General features: G+C 35.9%; 1 protein-coding gene and 1 non-coding gene across 2 annotated transcripts; both read right to left on the bottom strand.

Annotated features, from left to right (window-relative positions):
• Positions 1–25,377, bottom strand: LOC135681361 (alsin). Its single transcript, XM_065195803.2, has 29 exons — positions 23,048–25,377; positions 22,532–22,628; positions 21,995–22,072; positions 20,546–20,658; positions 19,977–20,157; positions 19,538–19,596; positions 18,799–18,911; positions 17,420–17,609; positions 14,115–14,180; positions 13,523–13,580; positions 13,116–13,208; positions 12,718–12,864; positions 11,638–11,840; positions 10,990–11,056; positions 10,201–10,265; positions 9,445–9,588; positions 9,103–9,168; positions 8,585–8,851; positions 8,039–8,150; positions 7,405–7,482; positions 6,875–7,026; positions 5,896–6,178; positions 5,178–5,335; positions 4,054–4,302; positions 3,854–3,893; positions 3,156–3,278; positions 2,347–2,435; positions 2,110–2,206; positions 1–1,710 (listed from the first exon to the last, which is right to left on the bottom strand). Exons 1-29 carry the CDS (start codon positions 24,925–24,927, stop codon positions 1,669–1,671), a joined length of 5,310 nt encoding a protein of 1,769 aa, XP_065051875.2. The 5' UTR covers positions 24,928–25,377; the 3' UTR covers positions 1–1,668.
• On the bottom strand, positions 17,289–17,362 carry Trnan-guu (transfer RNA asparagine (anticodon GUU)). The gene has a single exon. It is a non-coding gene; the product is annotated as a tRNA-Asn (tRNA).
• Positions 25,378–25,913: the final 536 nt, after the last annotated feature.

The raw sequence follows: 25,913 nt of genomic DNA on the forward strand, positions 1-25,913 counted from the left end.
GACTCAATACAAACTTCGTGAATGATCGTATCTTAAAGCAGTGGCTAAATTATTGTCGAAATGAGGTATATAGTATATAATTAAGTTTCCATTTCATTCCCTTTTGTTGGTTAGAAAATTATTGAGATAAATGAAAACATTGTTGTTTGGTATTTTTGCGGGCTTCGGGGATAAAGAACACATACTATGGTCCGCAATATATGCTGTTCTCCGTTGAAAACGAAACCACAGAGTAGTGCATTAAACTTCAACTAATTCATGCGTCACGTGATGAGACAGAAACGTCTCTGTTGAACAGACCCAAGTCGATATTCACTTTGACTTGAAATATTATGCAATTGTGGCTAGGTGGGCAGGAGTAGAGTGTTCAAACCACAGGCCTACCCTGCGTTCGAGCCCCAAAACTTAAGCTCTGCTGTAATAAGCCCAATTATAGAAATGAATGAGCCTCAGTTTGTCTTTGCCACGAAGGACGTTCTGATCAACAGTAAAACATAAGCTGCATTCTTGTTACAGGATAAAAAGGTTTCTCGTGAATTTGGTTGCTTTTCGTCAATTTGGAAGTTTAAAGTCTAGCAGGAATCTAGTAAAATTAAACACTAATTCTTTCGTTTTATCTTTGAAAATCACAAGTTATACCTTATAAAAATAAAGTTGTATAGCATGCTTTAAAAACAATTACACACTGCATAACTTAGTTACGACAACAAGGAATATGGGAGCAATATAATTTTAATCCGTTAAATACCGTGAAATGTAACTACACAAGCTATTTATGACACGCAGACGTTGTTATAGAAACAAACTGTAGAACATTCATAGCTTGAACTTGAAACCTGACTAGTTTATAATTTGAAAACATAAATACATACAACCAGGTTCATCAAGTGGCGGTGCCAAGGGATTATGGAAAGAAATGACCCATTTTCCCCGAAATTGTGATCTATGTAGTTTTTTGAAAATTAATAGAAATTTATTGGGTAAGGAAAGATCATATTTTGCTCTAAATTTATTTGTGGAAAATAGTGCCATTCGACAGAAGTGATAATATAATATTACAAAAAGGGGAAGCTTCCGTAATGTGAATCAGATTTAGTTTTGAAAATCCTCAGGATACACACGCCAAGACTCCTATTACCAAGGAGCTCGTGTACTGGAGTTTCCAGCTTAATTCACTGAGTCTACTTTGATAACTGTCCTTCTCATCGTCTCTTCTAAGCAATAATTCATAAATGAGAGAATGAATTAAAATCTAAGTCTCCTTCTGCAATTAAAGTAATATATACTATTTTCACTCAAACCCAATTTTTCTGCAAAATTACCAAATGTACATTATAAATGAAAACAACATAAAACACTGCGATTAAAAATTTTAAAGATGTACATCTTCAGTAAGAAGATATTTAAGAAAATAATTTATTGTGAATAAATCCATCTATCCAAACAGTGAAAAGATACTTCTTGCATTTGTATAAAACTGCACGCATACGGATAAAGATCTGCTAACTCATTGGGCTATTTTCATGCTACCCAGCATCTTGGTTATGAAAACCAGTTCTCCACGAGTGCCAAAACCAATCTCCTATGTTTGGAAATTAGTGGCGATTCCAAGAGTAAGTCAAGAAAGCCATCGAAAGGTAGCAGCGAGAAATTTCTAGAATATCAAATTCAGTCCCGATCTTTTTCGTTTTGTATCTGAAAGTAGCAAGCCTGCAGTTGAAAAAATTAAAAGAGTTAAAGAACAATCGCAGCCTAAACAGTGGGATAGACATGTTTATTAATAGGACGATTCAATTGTAAAGAAACTTTTGCACATTGCAGAGATCCAGGGCCTTCTTTAACATACTAACTAAGGGGGCAATTGCCCCTCCAGCCCCAATAAATTTCCATTGTGTTAAACAGTGGGATATTCATTTAAACATTATAAACTTATTTATTACAAGGATAATTCAGTTGTAAAGAAACACAGATAGTTTAACATAGAATTATAGTTGTAATATTTATCTGTCGTCTGCAGTTAAGTTTCTATTCATTTGAACCAATTTATAGCGATTAATGCCTTTTTAGAAATGAAAAAGCAAACTACTAAGAACAAGATTTTCTGTTTACCTTCAAAGTGGTCACCATGTGTCCCATCTCGCCCACAAGATGCGAAGGATCCACCATGTCTTCAATAAACTGAACTTCTGATCCAAGATGTGGAACCCTGAAACGTTTACGATTTAGTTGATATCGGTTCATTATAAAGAAAAAGTGAATTATAAAGAAAATTACGTTATCACCAACAATACCCTGAATCTATTTCCGGGTAAAAGCGGGGAAAAAATATAATGAAAAAATATCTACCTTGCTCTCGTAACCACATATTGAAAAACTGGAAACAAATCATCCATTGCAACGATTTTCTTCTCGCCTTTCCAGAAATTATTCACCTCCTTTAAAACGAAAGACCAAAATTTCGTCATTTGCTTGGATGGCGATGTTCGTAAATGACTACATCCAGGTGCAGAGCAACAAAAACTGAAGATCAAATGGTTCCTTGTTTTTATATAATCAGCGACTGCTAACACTTCTTATGGCTCAAGAGACCAAGTGAGAAAACGAACTTTTCTCCGTATACAAATCAAGACTTTCAACTCTGACAAATTCCGATTCTAAAACTTCTAAATTGCAAATTAACTTGCATTCGTGCTCATTAATTTCGAATATTTCGTCAATGCATGCTTCGGTATTAAATAGAATTTCGTGCGAAAGAATATTTTCTTAAATAACTAAACCTGCAGTAAAGAACAATTTCTTCGCCTTTCGACTTAATCGGAGATCCAATCTAACACGAAGTAGGTCTGTTTACACTTCTAGCATGATGTGAATTATGAAACATAAAGTTTATGAAATGGTTTAATTTTACGATAATCTTCAAACTATCAAGTCGAAAAAGAGAAGGTTCTTGGCTTGTATCTTTTAAGCTTTCTAAAATAACCTTAACTAAGTTTCTAAAATAACCTTAGTAATGGTTTTCTTTGGAACACTATACCATTCCACAAACGATCTTGATTTTTACTACCTCCTTAGCGTGCCTTAATAAAAGATTTAAATTTTCGGACTGTATGAAGCTATCGAATTATCTTAAAACTTGATTTAAAGGTATGGCATACCTCGTGAATTTTGGCAAAGCTCCTTCGGATGACCTCGATCTTTTCCATCGGACTGTACTTCGTAATGAGGTTATCCAATTCTGCAATTGATGTCTTGTAGGGTGGCTCATCGCCAATGATTGGCTATAGAAGAAAATAACCTTATTTAAGTCTAAAGTTCATTTCACGATAACTTGCTATACCTACTGCAATATATGTAAAGTGCAAATTATAGAGTCTGAAAAGTAGATCTCAGTTGCTAAGCTAATGCATGGCTGTTTAGTATCAAAATGCCATCTTTCTTATCAAATATAACTGCCTAAGCATTTGCTTCAAGAAAAGTGGCTCTTAAAGAGTGTATAGACGTGCATCCGACTACCTTTTTTGATTAACCCCCAGATTTCTAACCTACTCTCTACATATCTGCTAGCTTTTGTAAAACGAGTACTTAGCTAACTACAGGTAACTCTAGAGAAAATAATGTTATCACAGATAGCTAACAGTTACCCTCAAAGCATGAGAAGAGAAAGGTTATTTGCTGAAAAACCCCACCCACCTTGTGTGCGGTGAAACACAAAGCCCTACCACCTAACCCATAACCCCCAATCAAATCCTTTCCTCCTGACTCAAGCCATTGCCGCTAGCCTATCCTGCCCCCTAACCCAACTAATTTCCCTTTTTATAAGGTACACCTATTTCATCCAAGAAAATATAATTACCTCTTTCGTTTCTTCTTCAAACTTGCACAATAAAAATTTCCTAAAAAACAACAGTAACCTCATAACAAAAGTAAAAAACGTTTCACACATAATAACTTTGTAAACCATGACGGAGCCAGCATATGAAATGGAAAATTCAATTTTTGTATGCATGTGAAAGAGGGACATACAATAGAAAATACACGTGAAAGCCAGCATACCTGTTAACTCCAAGAAAGGACATCAAGGCGATGTCTCCCCTCTTATTTAATTGGTGGAGCCGCTCAGCATAGATTGCATCCCCTTTCTCGGTGTGCAGAGCATACAGCGTGAAAAGGGGTGGGTACAAACGGGGGAGTATCAGCGGATGCAGCAAATTTGTGCTGTTTATTAGTGGGTCATCAACACCATCTACTTTGTCATGTGTCAGCACGACGAACTCTTCATCAGGTAGACTTGGGAACATTATCCTAAAAATGAACTCCTGCATTATTGGCTTTTCTTCACAAGCGCAAGATGAGAAATGTTATCATCATCATCATAGTCAAAGTCACAATCAACACAATAAAGTAAAATTCTGTAATTGCAGTCGAGCTCTTAATGGAAATTGTTGAAAAATTAAAGAACTTCTAAATGTTAACTTAAAGATAAATTACAATATCTTTTACAAGCCACAATGAAATGATAAGCTGTGGTCGAATTTACTTGTTCTCCCGATACCCGAAAAGATCATATTTGACTACGGAAATATGAAATGAAATGAAAATATTTCTCTCATAGCCCCGGTGTAGTCACAACTTTTTGCTCCTCGGGATATATTTTCCCCTTTAGCTGAATGGTCGTTATGTTGATAATGTAGCTTGTAGTGTGTATTGTTATTAAATAAAATAGACAAAAAGATCTCTGAATCTCTGATAAATGTTGCAAAACTTTATATAAATTAAAGCCATGAATCCACAAGCTCTTGATCTTCCTCAATCTACACAAATTTTGGCTGTTCTCGGAATTACTGAAGGCACAGCCTCACAACACCGCAGTAGTTACACCCGCGGATAGTGGTTCACTCTCGGTATTGTAAAAACATATCTGCTTTAAGAATCCATGTGTATCGATATATCATATATTTCTCCTATTGTTTCTTCAAGAAATTGGGAGCAATAACTATTATCTGTTCTAAAAATTTGCCACAGAAAATATTCAATTACTTTATACATTTGTAGAGTTAAATTGTTACAACGTACATCAAGTATAATCATTTCTACGCCATCCAGTAGAAGTATGTTTTATCTAGACTTGAACACAGAACCAAACTTACAAGGAATTTTGAAAAAGTGAAGAAAGATACCTAATGATGGTGTAAAGCCTTGAGATGTATGACTTAGCTTCTTCAACAGCATGTAACAACAATCTTCTATGCGCTCCGACGCCTACATACGTCGCCCGGTACACCTCAACCAGTCCTTCGACTAATGTTGATAGTGGATGACCGAATGTATTCATGGCCTATAAGACAACAATAAACTGTTAAATGTTAAAAATAAAAAGCTACCAGAATCTGTTGCTTGTGCAGTCAGAGGCGAAAGGGATTGCTCTAGAGTCTTGATAGCTTCAGGCTGCTTTAAGAAGATTGATAATCCTGAGGTTAATGAAGACTGTTGCCAGATGCTTCATATGTACTTAGCATCATCTAATGCCACATATTCACAGCTATTTGATGCAATCAGAGAACAAGCACGGGTAATACCAACAATAAATATTCAAAACAAATAATTTTTACCATGTGAGTTTATTCGAATACTAGTATGTATTTAAACAGAAAAATAAATGTCATTTAGCAAAAGGTCCAAAATATCGCTCAAAAATCGAATCGTAACGAAGCCACTACTTTATTTTCTTTTCCAAGCAATAACAAGGAAACACCATTTAGAACGTTTAACCAAGATGATTTTGTGTAAAACTGATTCTCAAAGTGCTTCAAGGATTTTCTACGGGTTTTTCAAACATCAAATAAAATGAATAATCAATATGAATCAGAGAATACGATATCAAAATTGTCAGCAAACCGTTGTTAGCAAGGTTTGTATCTCTTTGATATCAATAAGATGCTTCAGCTTTTTCTTGTCCGTGACACAGAAAGCTTCACTCTCCAAGGCCTGTCTTCGAATGGACCTCCTCCTGATGTCTGAAGCCCTCGTTTTGAGGATAGACTTTTCAACATTTTTCCAAACATTCTCGATACTCGGCGAGTGCCCCGGCAGTAATTCGTTTGACCTCACGAGCTCCTCTCTGCATTCTTCAAACAAGGATTTCCACTTGATACCAGCCGGAATGGTAAAATCAGTAACCCTTAAGAAATATTGTAACGGTATAAAGTTATGAAGGGTTAAGGGTGATAGCTGTTGAGATTTATACATTGTTGCGATTTAGAAAAACTTCAAGAACATTTCTCAACACGCTTCAATCTTGGTATGAATTAGCAATCCAACATTTATTTGAAGAAGGCACGAAATAGCGGAAACATGGCATACCTGAGAAATTTTCGTCCGACACCCTTCAGAATTTAAACGTTGGATAATGACCGAAAGTAAGCAGAAAGTTTTTATGTCTCATGAGAGAAAGACAGATGCGTTTAAATCATTAAAAGTATTTCAAAAATATTTTAAAATATCGCAAGTTCGGTGACAACAATACCATAATCACAAGTTCGGTTGATTACCTTCTAAAGATAGTGAAGAAATAGATTGCCTTAGCTCTCCATTCATAGATATGTTGATAGAATATTCGTGTAACAAACTTTGCCTTTCTTGGCAGCCGGCTTCATTGTCACATAGACGAGGGTATAAAGCCCCCATGCATTTGAGTACTACAATACCTCTCTCTTCACAACAAACTACTATCCTATTCTTCATACTAGCAACATACTACCTTGATACAACTTCACACCAAACCATCACCTAGCCAGTTTATTCAACCAGCTATCAACCATCTCGGCCCTAAGCCTGTCTGACAAAACTACTCTACTGTAATTTACAAATTTCTTACGTCATCTGACTAGATCCCATCTCTCCGATTGGTGAAAGAATGGGGTCCGGATTAGCGAATTTATTGAAAACACCATTGACTTTTATTCCTCCTCCCCAATTTCCATGAAATTGTCCTTCGATGTAGTCACCATTAGGCAACGTCAGTACACCCTTGAGAGGAAAGCAAAAGATATTTAGGATTTTGTGCGATCAGGGTATTGAGGTGAACATGTTACAGCAAATGTTACAGCATAATAAACTCTCTGTTGAAGAAGGAGCAGAACAGATTAATAAAATTTGTAGGCCTCAAAACTGAAACATTGCTTGCAATCGAAATTGCAGGGACAAACAGCCAATTCATGAATTTATCATCTCGTTTAGTACATACAGCTTTGCCTCAAAAAAGAAAAATTCTAATACAGTGCGGTTGAGTTCTTTTCAAGATGGTCACGTTGATGCCCGTTTACCCTTTGGGTGGTTTAATACCCTTTGGTTGGATGACCATAAAAAAACAACTTTCATCAAAATTCGTGTTACGCTAACATTTACCTTTCCACTCATCTGCATGTCAGCCGTGAACTCTCCCTCGTAGCAAGTGTCATCATCGCTCAAGAGAATGCCACGTCCCTGAAAGAAAAACACGATTTTAAAAACCTTGAAAACCTCTTCTCAATACCGTTATTAAAGAACTTCTAGAGGTTTCCACTTATTTCATAACAGCAATCTTTGCAAAGACTAGCGCAGAACTAAAAAGGTTTTTTGTCAAAATTGAAAGATTTAATTCATTAGGAAGATCGACGAAATGGCCTTCAAAATTCACAAATTATCATCTGCTTAAGCCTATATGCGATATTGCAGTTATTCAAGAAATCATCGGATGGTCTTAGTGTCCTTCGATCATTAACAGGGACTGCAGCGAACTGGCAATAGCAACGTGACTGGCGTCTTGGGCTAGATGTATTATTACTCCAATTCACTGGATGCAGTTACAAAAACAAAAATATGAGATGCAACTGGTAAAGGCATGATGTGGCTACCTCCGTAGGCAAACATCTCATTCAAAGGACAATTTTGACTAGAAAGAAAATGCATTGCGAAGAAACGTTCGTGTTAACAGCGACTGCTACTGAATATCGCTACTATCACCTCTTGTTTCCTAACACAATCAGTAGTAACAACTTACTGCTAGTTTGTTTTGCACAAACCTCCCTTCATAGTAGACGCCATCAACGGTGACAACAATACCGTAACCATGTCTCTGATCGCCGAGCCACATACCAATGTACTTCTCGCCCCTAACAAGGTAGCAAATGCCGAGCAAGGACATATAAATTACAAGAAAAGATAGACAGAAAGTTTCAATTAACATTGAAAGAGGTGTTCTAACAGAAGGTGCCACTAACACCCCCAACCTTACTAGAATCTGAAACCCATTTAATATATACAGATGTCCTCTCACTGTAGTAAAAATGGTCTTAAAGCCGCACGGAGGCATCTCTTAGAAAGGCCAGCCAACAAATGGGTGGAGCAATTAAAAGGCCTATAGGTCTGCAGGTCTTTATAAAAAAGCCTATACGGTAACAAAAAAATAAATTTCCACGAGCCTCTGCCTCAAATAAACATGCAATAAAAGACTAAGCAAGAACAGTGCATCGAAGTTTTATTCAAAACGCTCACAAATAGTAAATAAGCATGAAAACAAGGAAACAAAAGTGAATCATTGTAAAACCTGACGACGAAATCCTGTACTCCATAGCCATGTTTCTGGTCATTTTGCCAGTTGCCAACGTATACAGTTTCAAGCGTACCGTCGCCTCCGAAAAAGGTCCTGATAGTGCCATGTCCATTGCGACAGTCGTTTTCCCAATGTCCCACGTATTCAGAGCCATCGTGGTACTTCATTTGGCCATACCCTTGCATCTTACCCTCCATCCAGTCCCCTTCGTATCTTTGCTTTGATTCACTAGGGGTCACTGGGAACACCATAACACCATAACTAAAAAAGTTGAATAGCAAGTTGGAAATAGACATAACAAAAACAACCCAGAACTAAACGACAAGCAGAGAATAAAACTTTTACTGCTATCGACTTTTTGCAGTTCAATTTTTATAAAACCATGTTAAGACATCAAAATTTTTACAATAACAACCTCTTTTCTGCCTCGGCCATAATCATTCCCTGCTATAGCCTTGTATTCAGAATCCAAACGACAAATTCTACAAGTAACTGATTGTGTGAAAACTCACCCTTGAAAATTTCCGTTCTCAAATTCTCCTTCATAAGTAAGATTATCAGGCCACACCATTTTCCCTCTGAAATAAGAAGACAGTGCACATAAAACAGATTCCAGTTTCCTATTCAAAATTTAAAAACCTACATGAAGAATTGAGGCACACATAGAGCTTTAAAGATTCCAGCTGCCTGGATCATTTCATTATATCCATTATTATCATTATTATTCCCAACAAAGTTTATAAACAAAGTACTTCTAGACGATTTTCTTGCTTCTCTCGCTGATTACCTATGCAGGGTTTATACAAGATACTATTACAAAACACGATACAACAACTGCTTGCTTTTTATCATACCTTCCATGAGGCATTCCATGCAACCACATCCCAGAATACCTTGCGCTTTTGTACTTGACATGGTTGATGTATGTATACGAGGCTTCTCTTGCGTCGGCAGCACGCAGTAGGCCAGAAATTGAATTTACTGACTGAGTTGTGATCCTGAACAGAGAATAAAGAAAAGTACATGCATCAAATCCTGAAACTTACTTAAATTGAAATTCTATATTGAAACAACATAAGAAAAATGATAGAAATACCAAAATTGTAAAGAAAATCATACATCCCATACAATTCTTATTTGTACAACAGTTGAAATCGAATCACAAACCGATGCTTATAGTAAAACCATTTTGTTGTCGCCTTGTTTTCCTCTCACAAGTAGTTCAACCTACATATCTTCTTAATTTGCGAGAATTTCTTACTGAATCCCTTAAATGATTGTTTAAATATAAATATAGTCAGTAGAATCAACCTATTCTTTATTTAAAACCTATTAAAGAGTAGCCCAGTTGGAATATGGCAAGAGAGCCCTAGCGATTGACGAATGTTTAGCTGAGATTTAAAGAAAAAAGATGTCGTTGATAGTAGAATTGAATGGGAATAGATTGTAGGAAGGTGAGATTGAAAGAAGTGCAGAGGCACTAAATGCCAAATATAGTAAAAGCAGAGGGTGAAGAAAGATTTCTTTGAAAATTTTCTAAAGCTGTGATAGGCCGAAACATGTGTTTTTTCATCTGCTGGATATAAATGAAGAGTAAAACAAGGTCTTACCGATGTAAAGACGCCACAGAGAGACACTGTGCTATGGCTTCGTTTATTTCTTTGACCCATTCAGTCTAAGAAACAGAAATAAATGTCACACAAAACACACAAGATGATTATATAAAACGTGGGAAATTCAAAGCAGGAGCATTTGTTTATTGAAGCCAGTTGCAAATGCTTTTGTTGACTCAACACTTCACATTAATTGAACAACCAAACTTTACATGAAAACTTCCTATATGCAGAAAAAAATATTTCATTAAAACAAATAACAATGTTGACCAAACTCTTTTGTGGCTATCAATCGAAATGGGTGATTATTCTAGAAGAGGTGAAATTATATAATATAAACAAATCTTGATGGCCTCCTTTTTAGATTTTTCTTTCAGTGTTAGTTATCTTAAGCAAAACGTCAAACTTCATTGTGCTTACTAAATTTCCAAATTTTGGTCATGGCTTTAAAAAAAATCGTTATAAAAATGCTTTTTCCGCAGAATTTCTCATGTTGGATCAACATAATTTTCCATATTCAATTCATGATTCCTTGAAACTAATACTATAAATAGTAAAAATTATGCTCAACGGTTTTTAAATTTTTCTGTGTTTTATTTTTCTTTGTTATTTATCTAAAACTGCTATTTTGTTCTGTGCATATAACATAAAAGATTTGAATCGATCAAGGAAATAAAAATACAAAATTAACACAATTTGATCAAAATTCTTGGACAACACTTTCCACGCCTGTGAAAAATGCAGGTTAAAGACGATTATGGATGAAAGTAAAACCTCAATGCATACCCGCCCAGCTGGTGAATCAGCGACTAATACTGAAGAAACTTCAGGTGCAGTGATTCTCAGAGCATTCCTTGAAAAGTAAAAGATCAGTAATCTTATAAATCTATAAATAGTTTCACAGTAATCTAAGACTAATCTTACTGTAATCTATAAGTAATCTTACAACATCATTACAGTAATCTTACAGTATTTTAGAAACTTTGTTCAAAGGGTTTCGTGCCAAGGGACGAAAAATAAGACAAAACGGATGGAGGATAGATCATATCAGGACTATTTTTAAGATCTTGTTTTCATCATTGCTTGTGGCTACAGTATTAAGCTTTGCATTAGATTTGTTGGAATATGTTGCTTTTTAAGTGGCAACTGTTTTGTTGTCATTAAATTATTAAAATCTTTGGAAGCCATATTGCACTTTTCTTCAATTTTGTCGCTGGAAGCCCGCGATTCTATGAGTATTCAGTTGGGAGATCTTAAGACTGAACATCATCTCAAGGCTTACATGAAGATTGAAATTCCCTGTACTAGTCAGAACTCAATTACTACAGATTTCTGTATGAAATTCACAGGACGTCAGGAAGAGAATTTCTCCATATGAAACTGTTTTAACAAAAGACTGCTTCAAATTAACGATTCTGAGATACTGTCACTCACCTTTGCTGGTCTGAATCTAGAAAAGGCTCAACCCACATAGTGACCAATGGAAAAACTTGAAAATGTCTGCTCGATTGACAATGCACTAAAACGTCATTAAAAAGCATAAACGAATGACTTGCAAGCCTCGATGCTCTTGCGAGAGACAGGGGCGCGTTCTTGCTCGTTCTCAAGATTCGTCGGTGAGGGTCTTTGAGTGCTTCCTGCAAGATAAACAAATTTGCAAGAAATGAACTATACGGAGGTTTTACTTCGGGTTTCCTTGGCAGATATCTATTTTAATCACAGATTAGTTTAGTCACTGATTAGTTTAATAATATGATAAGCAAAAACCACAATCAGACAAATGAATTTTATTGTACTTTAATGTATATGGAAATATATTAGTCATAAAAGTAAACGAAGTTGGCTGTTGGCAAGTATCGATCAGAATAGAGTAAAAAAGGGGGAAAGAAGAATGATATAGCAGTCAATTTGTATTCAGGTACTGATTGATTTTCTTATATAAATAAAAACGTATTTTACAGAGCCGACAACAGGAACACCAAGTATACACCTGGCTTGACAGCTCAACCAACATAGATAAAAGAATTCGAGATAAACAAAATAAAAAAGCCTTCATTAAATCCTAAAACTATTTTCAATTTGGCAAAAATGAAGGTTTTGAATGTAGAGACACTCAAACAGAATAATAAAGCATCACAACTTATGGATTCCCTGCAGATACTAGTAGAAATCGGCATGAACCACGACAATCCACTATCGTTACTGTTGCATCATTGAATATTATCATGCTTTAATGTTGCGAATTGCAGAAGTGGCATGGCAGTAACTTTAAAAAGCATCAATGGTGATATGTTTACCGAAGATGGTGAAAAGATTAACCTCGCAAATAGGCTCTTGTTTGAAGCGATTGACAAGGAACTCCAAACCATCTCAATGAAAAAGACCCAAAAAATGTTCAAAATAAGCAATGTGTCGTTACCAGTAGAAATAGAAATACCTATATAATAACAGAAGCGATGGAGAATACCTTAGGTGACAAATTCAATGATGCTCAACTTCAAATCATACACCTACCACTAATTTTGCAGGACATTCTTCCCAGAATTCTCTTGTTTTCTCAGCCTCGCGTAGTCGTGTTGAAGTCAGATCTGAAAAATCTTGCCACCGTTGACTGACTTCTTTCAGCTGTGATGTTTCCTCGGCTTTCGCATCTCCATAGCCCTAAATAGATTAACCGCCGTTTGTTATTGAATTAGGGGACTTACATGGCTGTCTTAAAGTCAATACTAGCTGAAAAACCTTGCAACTGTAGGTAGAAGGGGAGCTCTCTAGAGCTGTTCGCTGTTTAAAAGCACCGAACATACTTTTGTTGAATGAATGTCTTTTGTTGAATGAATTATTTGACAGTTCATTTGTTCGGCGACCTGTACTTCTCTCTTTTTACACAGACGCTTTAATTAAGAAATGAATACCTTCATTATTTTGGTCAACTTTTCAACGCATCGTAAATAGAAACTGGCTCTCTTCAACGGAATCTTCATCAAAGCAGCCAAATCAGGTTGCTCCTAAAAAAGTACACAGAAACACAGGTTTTTAAAAAGAACATTCAACTACGTCTCGTTTATACATTAAACCTGAGATGATAGCATTGAACAGGATAAAGGGATAAAACGTAGGATTACTGTTGCAATTAATCGTGAAATTTAGCCTTTCAGTTCATAATGTGAGATTTCATAGAAAACGATAAGGCCTGAAATTTAAGCGTGCAATGACTAGAAAATTGGAGAAAGAAAAACGATCTTAATTATGAGCAAAAAAACAATTTGCAAAGCTATGTGATGCTTCTTTAGGAGTAAAGTATAAAAAATTCTTTGCTAACCATGGCAATGCTGTGAAATATTTCCTTTACTGGCTCTTTGACTTTCGATACAATGTTACTGGAAAAAAGACAGAACATTGGCTTGTAAAAACAAGAGAAATAGCTGACATAGATAAAAAAATTTGAAGAGGTTCAGCGCAGACGTTGCACAAAGTTTCATCAAATGTGCCTGTTTGCAAAATATGTTTCGTCTAGATTCGTATAACGAAAAACGATATTGGCGCTAACACTGATGAACCCACAACAGCTATTTTAGGGACTGAGGCATTTTGGGACCAAAAACATCTGTGAGGCTTTTGTTCTTTACCATTTTAATGTATTTTCGTAAGTGCAGGACCCCTTCTGGCTACCATAAGCAGGGGCCTGGGGGCCGTATACCCAGCATAATGACCGCAGTCATGAGATGTACATTTTATAATTTGGCTCATCCTATTTCAGCAAACAACTTTACAAATGAATTAGAGCAGATGAACCACTTAACTTGACTTTTTCTTTAACATTAACATTAACATTGAATAACGAAATAACCTATAAAAGCAGACACGTAACATCTCACAAAAAATGGAAGAATACAGAATATATCTAAAAATACCTGGCGGCCTTTGACAGTGAATGGAGATGTCCCACCGCTAAAGAGTCACAGTAGCACTTGGAGTACCTGCATAGGGATAAAGATTTAGAAGCATTTTCAGTTACTTTTTGGGCTGGTGTTTCTCCTCTCTGCTAACTGCAAGTAGGGCTTGCTAGAAAGGCTCAATCTTGGGTGCCAAGAAGAAGCAGCTGGGGTGAAAACCCTATCACTTTGAGTCTGAAAAGGGGAACGAAAATTTTGATGCCTGTACAGGGAAACAGGTATCTAGTGGCAAGAGCTGGCTCTCGATGCTCTAGGAGTATAAGCCAGGCACCAAAGTCCTGATTTTTTTAATTTTCAATCTCAACAAACAATATGGCTTCTAATAAATAAGGGAGTACTGACACACCACAATAAGAAACACCACAATTTAATATGACCAAAATCAAAAATGCCTGTCACGATAGCAAAGATTAGCCGAACTTTCCACCGGATTCTTCAAAATAAAAGTTATTTTCAAACGTATTTCCCACTGAAGAAAACAAGACAAAATTCAGAAAATGAACATTACAATTACAATCATGTTGTTATCATGAACGACTTGTCTAAAGTTATAAAAAATTGTCAATAATGAAATGGATTAACATATACACACTTAATGATAACAAAGTAAAGAGCAAATAATGGCGTGAAAGTATAAGGAAATTAAGTTTGCGGAAACAAATTTGTGTAGATTTCGTGTTTTTGGGTGAATCCATAAGCATGATTTTGCGAAAAACCAATTATAGGTCAATCTGCAAAAATGGACTACAGCTTCGTTTGAGCTTATCAAATCAATAATTTCAATTTATAAAATTTCCTTTAATCTTTAAGAATTTTAAAAGACTTGCGTGGCAAATATGGCTTAATAATTTAAATCTTTGAAATTTCTCTAATTAGAAGTTCTTCTGGCTTAAATATTAATTATCACAAAACACCTAGACCTATCATCATTGAAACGAATTATTAACTGGCGAAAAATAATTTCCACCAAAAATCTATTCTCTTTTGGCAAATAATTATTCTAAGTGCAATGAAGTGATGTAATGTGGTGTGTTTAAGAACGTCATGTGACGAGCACTGCATTCGGAAAACTAAGATGAATACTAGCTAGGCTTGTTCCAAACTTTGAGATGTACTGCTGCTACAAGGACGCTACGGGGCCGGCGAAACGTGTTTGAAAGTGGAGGGGTCAAAATATCAAAGTTATGTAAGGGTTGAAGAAAGGCCGCCCCATTATACATGGTTGGCTACAAGAAAAATTTTAGGAGTATGATATCTTAGGATGACAAGGAACTGTATGTAAAATGGACTTTGGCTAGAAGAAAATATTTTCAAGCTTTCTTTTATCAATATGTCCCGTAGTTTCGTCTATTGTAATGTTGACATGAAATAGGAAAGGGCTTGAAGATTTGAAAATAACCTTTTTTTTGTAGCTCATAACGGAACTTTTCTTAGATTTTAAAAATAACCAAAATAAGATGGAGGAGGAAAATAAATGAAACACGGTTTAATATAAAACATTAACACTAAAAACCAACAAAAGAATTATAAGCTAAAAATAAACGATTAACCAATTTTGTAGAGTTGGTATATTGACCTGTAAAATCTTATCTAAAATTTTTCGGGTATTTAAATGCTCGAAAAAGGCTCTTGATATGGAAACTTCAAACTGTGCTGGTCAAAACGAATTTTAATAGAATTTATAATTATGTCCTATTTTTGTAGTAGGAATGGATTATCGATAGAATCAAACATTTGAGCTTTCTTGATGATACTTTTAAAGAACAAATATGCCGATTCTTTATTTCTCATATCCTCAAAAATTTCTTTCTGGCAGTTTCTTTTTTTCAACAACTGATTTCTCTCTTTTTGCAAAGTTTTTGGGAACTTTTCCGCTAACAAATAGACCTTGCGAGTCAAGTTTAGGCCAAAGAAAAAACAAAACTTCATCACTTAATGCTGGCACCAAGTTATACTGGATCTTTTTTCGATCTATTTCCTAAGCCAAGCTGTTACTCGTGGTAAAACCTAAACATTGACCGATTTCTTCGATCAGATCCTCATGTTCAATTTATATATGTCTTCTATGGTTAGGATAACGTAACCAAGCTAAAAGTAAGGGCATATTTAAGGGAATACTAGGCACAGCTACTTACATCGTCTGCATCTTAAAGCCGTTAAACTTGCCATAACTATCTTGCTACTTATGACAAGTTATTTGCAACTTTATAAAAAAGACCAACCATGACCAACAAAATGAATGAATTGCGGGTTGAAATTTGGTCAAACTTCCCAATAAACGCTAAGGTCCCCGCTGCATGACCAACTTTCTTGGGTTTTGCAGACATTGGGAGGGTGTCACGCCCCCCCCCCCCCCCACGTCCCCATTCGGCACATCCCTGGGTTGATTGATATTAGAGTGTTTTGTAGAAACAAAAATTTGGCACCGCAAACCGTTACCATCTGATAAAAATAGGGAAATATTTTGAGGGATCTGATGGTCCTCTCTCTTTTTTCGCGAAATATTTAGCTTCTGAATTCTATTCTGATTTCTGTGATTTACAAAATGATTTTAACTGAAAATTTTCAGAATAGAGTACCGAAGTGTGACGTCATAAAAAATCTATTTTTAGAATTTCTTAAATTTGGCCCCATAATCTGAAAGAACGGCATAAAATACCTCTCAATGTGCAAAATTAGCTAGATACGTTCCAAATTGGGCAAGATATGGCCAACAGAAGATTTGAAGTTTGCTAACGGATTACTGTTATTCTGGCCTGGTTCATAAAGTTATGAACCAAGACCAAATAACAGAGGTTTGATGGGGCAAGAGCCTGTGCTTAAGTGGCCATATCTCAGCCAATTCGTAGTGCCTTTAACTGATTTTGCATATTTAAAGGTATTTCATGATGCTCTTTTAGGTTCTGGGATCAAAATTAAGAAATTCTAAAAATATATATTTATGACGTCATCACTTCGGTACTCTATATGAACAGAGATTTCATTGTTATACTAAAAATCAATCGTGATAATAAAAAGAACAGATAAATAACAAAAACAGTAACAGTATAATAGTCAGTAACAAGTATGTAAAATATATAATTGTACTAATAAACAATTGATGCTGAACAAAAGACAAGCAGACAAAAATCACGTCCCCGGGTGGGCTCGAACCACCAACCTTTCGGTTAACAGCCGAACGCGCTAACCGATTGCGCCACGGAGACGTTGCACAGTGAGAAGTAAAATGTCTTGTCATTTAAACAAAAATGTTAACTTCTTACCTGTCGTAGCCTGCTCGAAAGCTGTCGGAAAAAAAGAATGAAAAGAGATCTTTGACTCTCAGCCCTGCTTTTATTATATCTGTCAGTTGAGATAAGGCGACTCCAATAGCCAGCAATACATCTGTGAAACAGTCTATCAAGGGAAAGAGCGCCTCGCCCCCTGGTTGTTTGGAAACTGACACCCATGTTTCTAGTAAGGAAGAAAGAATGAAAATCAGAAAATTCGATATTAACATAATTTAGCAGCATTGCTACAATTTACTGAAATACATAATATCTTAATTTATCAACGGTTGAAGATTTTGAAATGAATTCTTATAAAGTTTCTAATGATAGTTAGACCAAAAATATGTAAGATTGTCACAGGACCAGGGCATTGCAAGCAATTTTCAGCAAGCTCATAATTTTTGTATAAATAGTTTATTACCATGACAGATCGGAAAAATTCCCTACATCTAGAAATTAAAGGGAAATATCCCAGAGTCAAAAAGAAGGGTGGGTCACAAGACAATATGTGAAATTGCCAAGCTCAGATCAGTTTAACTTGAAATCTCAAAAATGCAAGTAGAGCGTGCAAAGAATTAAACTAAAGCAACATTTAGTACAAATATAATATATGGTGCTGAGAGAACATTCAAGGGGTTTGAGCCGTCTACACGAGGTTAAAATAAGCGAAATGGAGAAGGTTTTGCGTAATCAACTCAGCAACATATTGATTTGACTTTATCAGAAAAATTTCATTAAAACTGCAAAATCGAGAAAAATCAGCCTCCGAATATTGTCGATCCAAAAAAGGTTGACTTCGCAACATTGAGACCAGAACACATATAAATGGAAAATTTGTTTGGTATCATGATGTTGAGAAGGATACTCACGCACTATTTTTACAATAAATTGAAAACAGATTAAGGAACGTTATACTCAAGATGCCGGAAAACGGGGGGCAGAGGGGGCAGAGGGGGCAGAGGGGGCAGCTGCCACCAAATTCACTCTGGAGGATAAACAATATTCTGCTCCCTTCTCTTTTCTCACTTCAAAGATTTGTCTACAACTAGGCATCCTAGTTGCAAAATCCTTTCAAAAAAAAAGAGTTGAAGCAGAGAAAGGTCCTATACAATTTTCCATAGTTTCCGAAGTTAAGTGCAACAAAATAAAATTTGATGTTGTTTTAAGCCAAACTGTAGGGTGTAGTGAAAAAATCCCAGGGGAGTACCAGCGGAACCCTTTCTTTATACTTGGCTTACTTCCCTTAATCACATCTTTATGCCTCTGGTAAACATCTGCCCCCTGTGCCCCGTCATACTTCTGGCATCCCTGGTTATACTGTGATGAAAGGCAATAATCATTTCATAACATAGTTAACAATATAAAAGTAGGACCTGTTTTCTGCAGTGGATCGATCAGGTGTTCTTGGATAAGACAAAGTTGGTAATGATAATACCGCTCCGAGCTTGCTAATTTATACATTACTTTGAAAATTTGGTCAGCGTCACTAAAAAAGAAGAAATGACTTTCTTGTCATCCAAATTATATCATCAAAACTTTTGATGTCCTTAAGAATGGAAGCTAAACATGCTCAGCTAGTGTCCCCAATCAAGTTATTTTCTAATGGGAATGCTACAGCTTTTATGGGCGTTTGCACTTCCTCTAGATTGTGCAATACCAATTCGTAGGAATTATACATATATCACATTGTTCCTTTGCCATGCCATAAATAAAAATACTATTGTTCAACGAAATTTAAATGATAAACCACTTACATTATTAAAACGCGAGGAAATCCCAAAAACGAATCAAGAAGAATATAATAGTCCACTAAGATTGATTTAAAGGCATCTTTTCCAGCACCAGTCAAAGAGATAAAAACTCTTTCTCAATCTTACCCAACTCACGCCAAACCAAGCTCAAATTTGTAGGCTTTCTATCAAAATATGTAAAAACTTAATGCGAAACGTAAATCTGACATCTACAGCAAGAGAATGATTATATTCCGGGAGACTTTGTTAAGACACAATAAGAAGTGGACCACGACTATGGAGAAATATTTTAGAGTTCAAACAGGCAGTGTCAATTTCAGTAAACATGAAAAGCAAACAAAAATGCTTAAAAATGAAATACCTTGCAGTAATGCATAAAAAATGGCCGTCCGATCCTTCGACTGTTCGCAACATTGCATTCTGTAAAGAACCAAAAAATTATTTCACAACTTTCAAGCAAAAGTTCAATTATCGATAAACACTAAAAAGGTCCAAATCTGCTTTATCGTCCAGAAAATGATGGAAAAACTACTGCTTTCAATGTTCGGTTTTCAAGCAAGTACCTCCCTATGAAAATTACATATTTTGCTAAAATTGCTAAAAGTATCCAAATTAAAAAGAAACGTTCAAAAAATTCGGGTAGAAAAAAATTACATGCTCTTTATGGAAAATAAAAAAGTATAAAAAGACATTTGGAAAACCCTAGTAACAAGAAGGAAATTATGAGTGGGATATGCATTTATTTTATAGGCAACAGACTGGCATCGAAAATTATAAATTAAGCTCATCAAGCTACTAACCATTTCAAAATGCTTCACTTTTCTTATTTCTGTGTCTATATACCACTCTGATGTCATCGAATCTCCCAAAGAATCCTTTTTCGATTTATGTAAAGTTCTTCTTATTTTCTTAAAGCTTTTTCGTTTGTTTATAGATGCTCCTGTTGTACTACACGATGTCGAAAATTCACCCTCGAGGTCTCTAGCAAGAAAATATCATACAAGCTAGTAGACTGTTGGTAAAAAGCCAAAATTTTGGCGAATTGACAAAATTCAGGAACATCAAAATTTATACAAAGAATTGTAATATTCAGATTCATACACAGTGAAATTTTCCGTGTGTTATTAGAAATTTATCATAAACTTGATGCCAGTTTCCGCACACAAGAATTTCTGTCAACCATACTCTATTGACCAGTGCAATCCTCTGACACTCTTTTTCACTCCAAAAATCTATGGGGCCAATACTCTCTCATAATTTAGCAATAGCAAAATTAACGAGTTTCTTTTATAGAATAAAGATGTTACACAAAATAAAATATCTCTTCTCTAAAAACGATTCGAATATCAACGGTTGTCGAATGCCTTACTTCATGCTCTCCCCAAGCTGGTACATTCCACAGACGCTACTAGAAACATCAGCAAGAAAAACTGAAAAACTATCGCCACCAGCGATGTCCCAAACCCTCAAGTCTTTGAGAGCCTGTTTGATAAAAATACAAACAAACAACTTTAATGTCAATGCTTAAAGTGTCTTTCAGGAATAGATAATACATGCGTTAATGAAGGGAATATCACTTTAAGGGGGATTAAAACCAAGAGATCGTGGGGATTAAAGGGGCCTTGGTTCACAGATCAAGGAGAATGAAGAATTGAAAATCCCAACGTTAAAGATTAATAACTTTTCTGTTTTAGTTTAGTTGAAATTCTCACAAGAAAAGTCGCACCCAGTTCTGCTAATTGGCAATTAGCAACAGTGCTTCTAATTTTGGTACATTTAACTTGTACCAAAACTGTCACAAATTGAGAAGCTCAAAATAACTTGTATTATGTGGTTCCTAATATAAAACCAGGTACTACTGGGTAGTACACATATTCCGACTACATGGTGGGGCAATGGCAGATCTCTGAACTGCTCAAAATTTGTGACTTTTGTGCCAGAATGGTGGTAAAGAGGCCAATCTTTCGTGTATTTTCTTATTTTGATGCAGCTAAGGGAGGTCATCGTACACATACTGGTTTATTTGGTTTTTAAGTTTGGGTGTGCCTATGATGTCAAAATGAGGTCGAATTTTGCAGACTTTCACAAATTCATTGCAGACTTTCACAAAAAAAGTTATTTTTGTAAGTATTATATAAAACTATTAGAAAAGCTCTTGAGGTAATTAGTCATCAAAACACTGAAGAAAAGAGAAGGACATGCTTTACAAATTTTGCCTGTTGATAATCATAAAAGCAGACCTAACACAAATGTTGGTTGGTTCCATTATGTAAAAAAGATAGTGTTGTGCCATAGGAAGTTTGTCTGTTCTATGTAAGGTCTTGTTTTACTGAGTGTTTTTTAGTTGTGGAATGCAATTCATCAGGCACTTTATAAAACGTATGATTAATTCATACTAGGAAGGTATTACAAATGATGATAGAATGGCTGATTTATGCTTAGAAAGTGATGAGAACTTCTCGGCATCCATACACAGTTTGAAAAAGAAGGATATCAAAGAAATTATCTCTTATCAAAGCTAAAACTATAAGGTAACTTCATAGTTATAATGGCATTATTATTTAACTTTGGGAACATGTAATGGATAGATGTTTGGGTAAATGATTATTTTATAATAATAATTATCATAACTGATAACTGAGGAACTTGTGACCCACCAGTCTTTGGATGTTAAAGCAACAGTTAAGTATAGAAATGCAGATTTAAACCCTTGATTCTCCGATGAAAAAATGAACTATTGAAATGAGCCATAAACAGATAAGGTGTCGCATTTGCTTTAAAGAAATACAATACACAAAATTGACAAAACAGAACATACTGATATCCTTTGTGGCTGTAAGGCCTTTGGCTCTGAGAGACCTAGTTGCCCAAAAGTGTTGTCTCCCCATCCAAAAACCTTGGAAAATACAAAAACGATGACAATTCAATATTTCAGTGTCACACACAATGTGTCAAATATCTGTACAAGCAACAACTGTTCATGTTGGTAAAAGATATATTTTCAGCTTTTCAAAAAATAAAATCAATTGTTAGCAGGACTGAATTTCAGCTTGAATTATATTGTTTCTAGTTTATACCAAAAACCAATGGCTTTTCGGCAACCACATGTTATGGGAAGGCTGTATTGGGGATTTCAAGAGTACGGCAAGAAAGAGACCTGAGCACACTGAAAAACCTTTTGATATAATTATTAACTGTATTTATATATAAGCTTCACTTTATACCTCTAGGCAATTATGTTTTCAGTCTGATTAAAAATGTATTAAAACAAGGCTGACATTAACAAATAGAAGCCCAAATTTGCAAAAATTCAGCTTTTAATCATTACAAGGAAATTGAAATGTAAGACAAATACCTGGCAGGCTGTAGTGAGAGCAAGAGTGTGGACGCTACCAGCTGCAATGTAGACAATGTCATGGCCTTTCAATGTAGTGACACAAACTGGATCAGAACTAGAAGACAAATTCAACTGACATGCCAGAAAAAGATGGTAATGGCCACATGGAAAATAGAGCAATAACCACAATAATCCTAGGTATCAAATATGGCCACTTCACATCACTTTCAAAATTATAGGAGGCTGGAAAAATCATGGAACTGGAAGTGGTTAAGGAGTAGCAATAGTATTTTGTTCCTTTCAAGTAAGAAAATCTTGATAAGTATACAGCAAAAATAGATTGAATACATAGATTACCATCATCAATGCTCGAATTTGAGAATGATACTGACAGAATGTGACAGTGGATAAACATAATTGGTGCTGAACATAAATAGACAGTGAGCCATAGTAAAAGCCTCACTGAAAATGGTTTCATTTCTTAAATTTGAAAATTTTGTTACAAACTGCACCTTATTTACCATAATAACTAACCTTTCTTGTATCACTAAACTGCTGTCTCCAATCCCAAGCTGACCACTTTTGTTATCACCCCATGCCCAGACCTGACTGACTCCAAACAACTGGACTGACCCAATTTTATCAACTTCAAAGCTACTACCTGTAGTTGCAATTGACCAGGTTGAAGTGGCTCTTGAACGAATTTCATGTTCAGAAACAACCTTTTCAGGAAATTTTTCAGTCTCATCCTTTACAACTGAACAACTTTCTGACAATATTATGTTTTCCATGCTCTTATCAATTGATAAACTGAGGGGATCATTTGAGGATGTTCGCTCTTTAGTTAATGACTGGCTGGACGTACTGATTGTTTCTGAGGAACAGGTTGAATTTGAATTGACATTGTGAAGTGAATCAATAGATTTTCCTTCAGCTAGATTTTTGCTTTCTTCATTATCAACAATATCTAGTGCTGAATAATAAAGATCATTTGTTGATGCTTCTACAAGATGTATGTCTTTTAACCCTAGAGAATTTTCAATATTCTTTTCAGATGTTAAATTTTGACAATTGTCTGTATTTGCTTCTTTAACAGAAGAATCAGGCTTGGATTGTGACAAAGACATGCTCATATCTGCTCCTTTAATTGTTCCATCACTAGAACTTTGCTCATCTTTACTTTTTTCTCCTACACAAACTTGATTATCTTCTTCATTCTGCTCTACCTCTGTTATATCAATTTCTGGCATGATTTGCCCAAATAATTTATTTTCAAAATGCTTTACTGGTATTTCATCAAGTTTCCTCTCATTTTCTTCGGGTTGGTTTTTGTCAAGAGTTCTTTCATTTGCTTCAGGTTGTGAAATATCATTGTCATTTTCATGGTCTTTGCTATCCATATTTGAATTTACTTGACCAGCAGTTTCATCAGAGCATTCTTTTTGATCTCCTTTTTCTAAATTTGTGGCAAAAACACTTATATCGTCTTCACTTTTATCAAATATTGGAGGTGTATCTGTTCTATGTAACTTAGGCAAATCCATTGACCAGTTAATTGCATCTTCTTCATCTTCAACATAAAAAACATTTTCAAAGAAAGGTATCTTCTGGGTTACATTACTGTCAGTCCTTGATAATGAATCTTCTCCATCATCAGACATGCTACCACTCAAGATATCGCTTTGGTCATATTCAGGGTTAGTTTCAGCATCTCCTTGTATCAATGCCACACTATGGTTTTTACCACATGAGATCTGTATAGCACGTTTATTGTGCATCTTTTTAATCCTTGTGGGTGTGACGACCTCATCATCATCCCCAAGCCCATGTCCTGTTGCAAGACCTGTGCCCCATGACCATAAACATCCTCGTGTATCAATAGTCATTGTGTGTTGGTCACCACATGAAACTTCCTGGGCTTTGACAAATCTTTGAACCGATGACCCTAAATTATCATTAAGGCTTGCTTGACTTTTGTCAACAAACCGTACTCTGCAAGGCGTTGTAAAAATTCCCTTCTCTCCTTGGCCACACTGCCCATGCCTTGAATCTCCCCAGCAAAAAACCTGTCCCTTCTTTGAGATAGCACAACTGTGACGTGACCCACAAGCAACTCTATTGACAAATTTTTCTGTTAAGAAAGAAATTTCCCTTGGCGTTTTCCTGTCCACTCGATCACCAAGGCCTAACTGTCCGTATTCATTGCTGCCAACAGAAAATACTTTGTAATCAGTGGAAACAATAATAACTTGACCTTCCCCACATGCAGCTAACTTAACCTGAATTTCATTGAAAAGTGCACATGTCCTCACAGGCGGTTTATAAACCCAGCGATGGAGGTCAGACTTGCATGTATCGTTGTCCAACTTCTTGCCCTCAGAGGAGTCTGCTTCCTTTGAAGCCTGTACAGACATAGTCCTTACTTCAAATTCAATAACTCAGACAATCTGGAAGCATCCGTTATGCTGTATGAGGCTATAGAGTTTTGTGTTTGTGTAGGTGTTTTCAGTTTTGTTCGTCCCCATTCTTAGGCCACATACCTGAGAATGAAAACAAGTCGAGCAACAACAACAACCGGTGCGAAAATTGCCCTTTGAAACGAAAAAGATTTTTGAAGACCTTTGACTGTTTATTTCATTGATAAATCAATAGAGCTGTAGAGCGAACTATATGGAACGTCGTCACTCATTCCGCCATGTTTTCCTTTGTCCAACACACATATCAAATAAGAAATTGTATGAAGTGATGGGAGAAAAACCAATATCATACACCATGAGGGAACATAGATGGGACTATTGGTCATATCTTGAGGAGAAGGGGTAGAAATATACCAGCATTTAAAGCCATGGAATTGTACTTTACAAACATAAAAGCCAAAGAATTCAGAGGAAAACCAAGAACAACTCTACCAAAGGTACTGAATGAAGATCTGAATGCCTATTACAATAAAAACCCCATTACAGCAGCTGAACATAACTACTATCATCGGGAAAAGCTCAACACCAAAGAAGATCTGGAAGAATTGAGAACACTGGCCCAAGATAGGAAGGGATGGAAGGAGTTAACAAGAGCAATAATTGTGAAGACCGGAGAAGCAGCGACACCTAATGGTGAAGAAGCGGAACTCCAGTAAAATAACTCGACAACTATTGATGGGGCAAAAGCTAAAAAACGTATTTGAAACATTTCACCGTTCTAGTTCTTTGCTCTGCCCGATGACAGAATCACTTGTTTTGCTCGATGTTTTAGGTCTGCATGACAGATAAGGCTGTTCTCGCAGGGGAAACATTGTGTTTCTTGTTTTCCTTTCCAACCTCTGGGTTGTGATTCTAGCTACATTGCCTGTCTAGTTTAAAGTTGATAGCCTGTGCTGGGTCTGGACCACAGGCCAAAAAGTTGG

The sequence above is a fragment of the Rhopilema esculentum genome, chromosome 12 (assembly GCF_057945365.1).
Source record: "Rhopilema esculentum isolate cy_ngs chromosome 12, ASM5794536v1, whole genome shotgun sequence".
NCBI lineage: Eukaryota > Metazoa > Cnidaria > Scyphozoa > Rhizostomeae > Rhizostomatidae > Rhopilema > Rhopilema esculentum.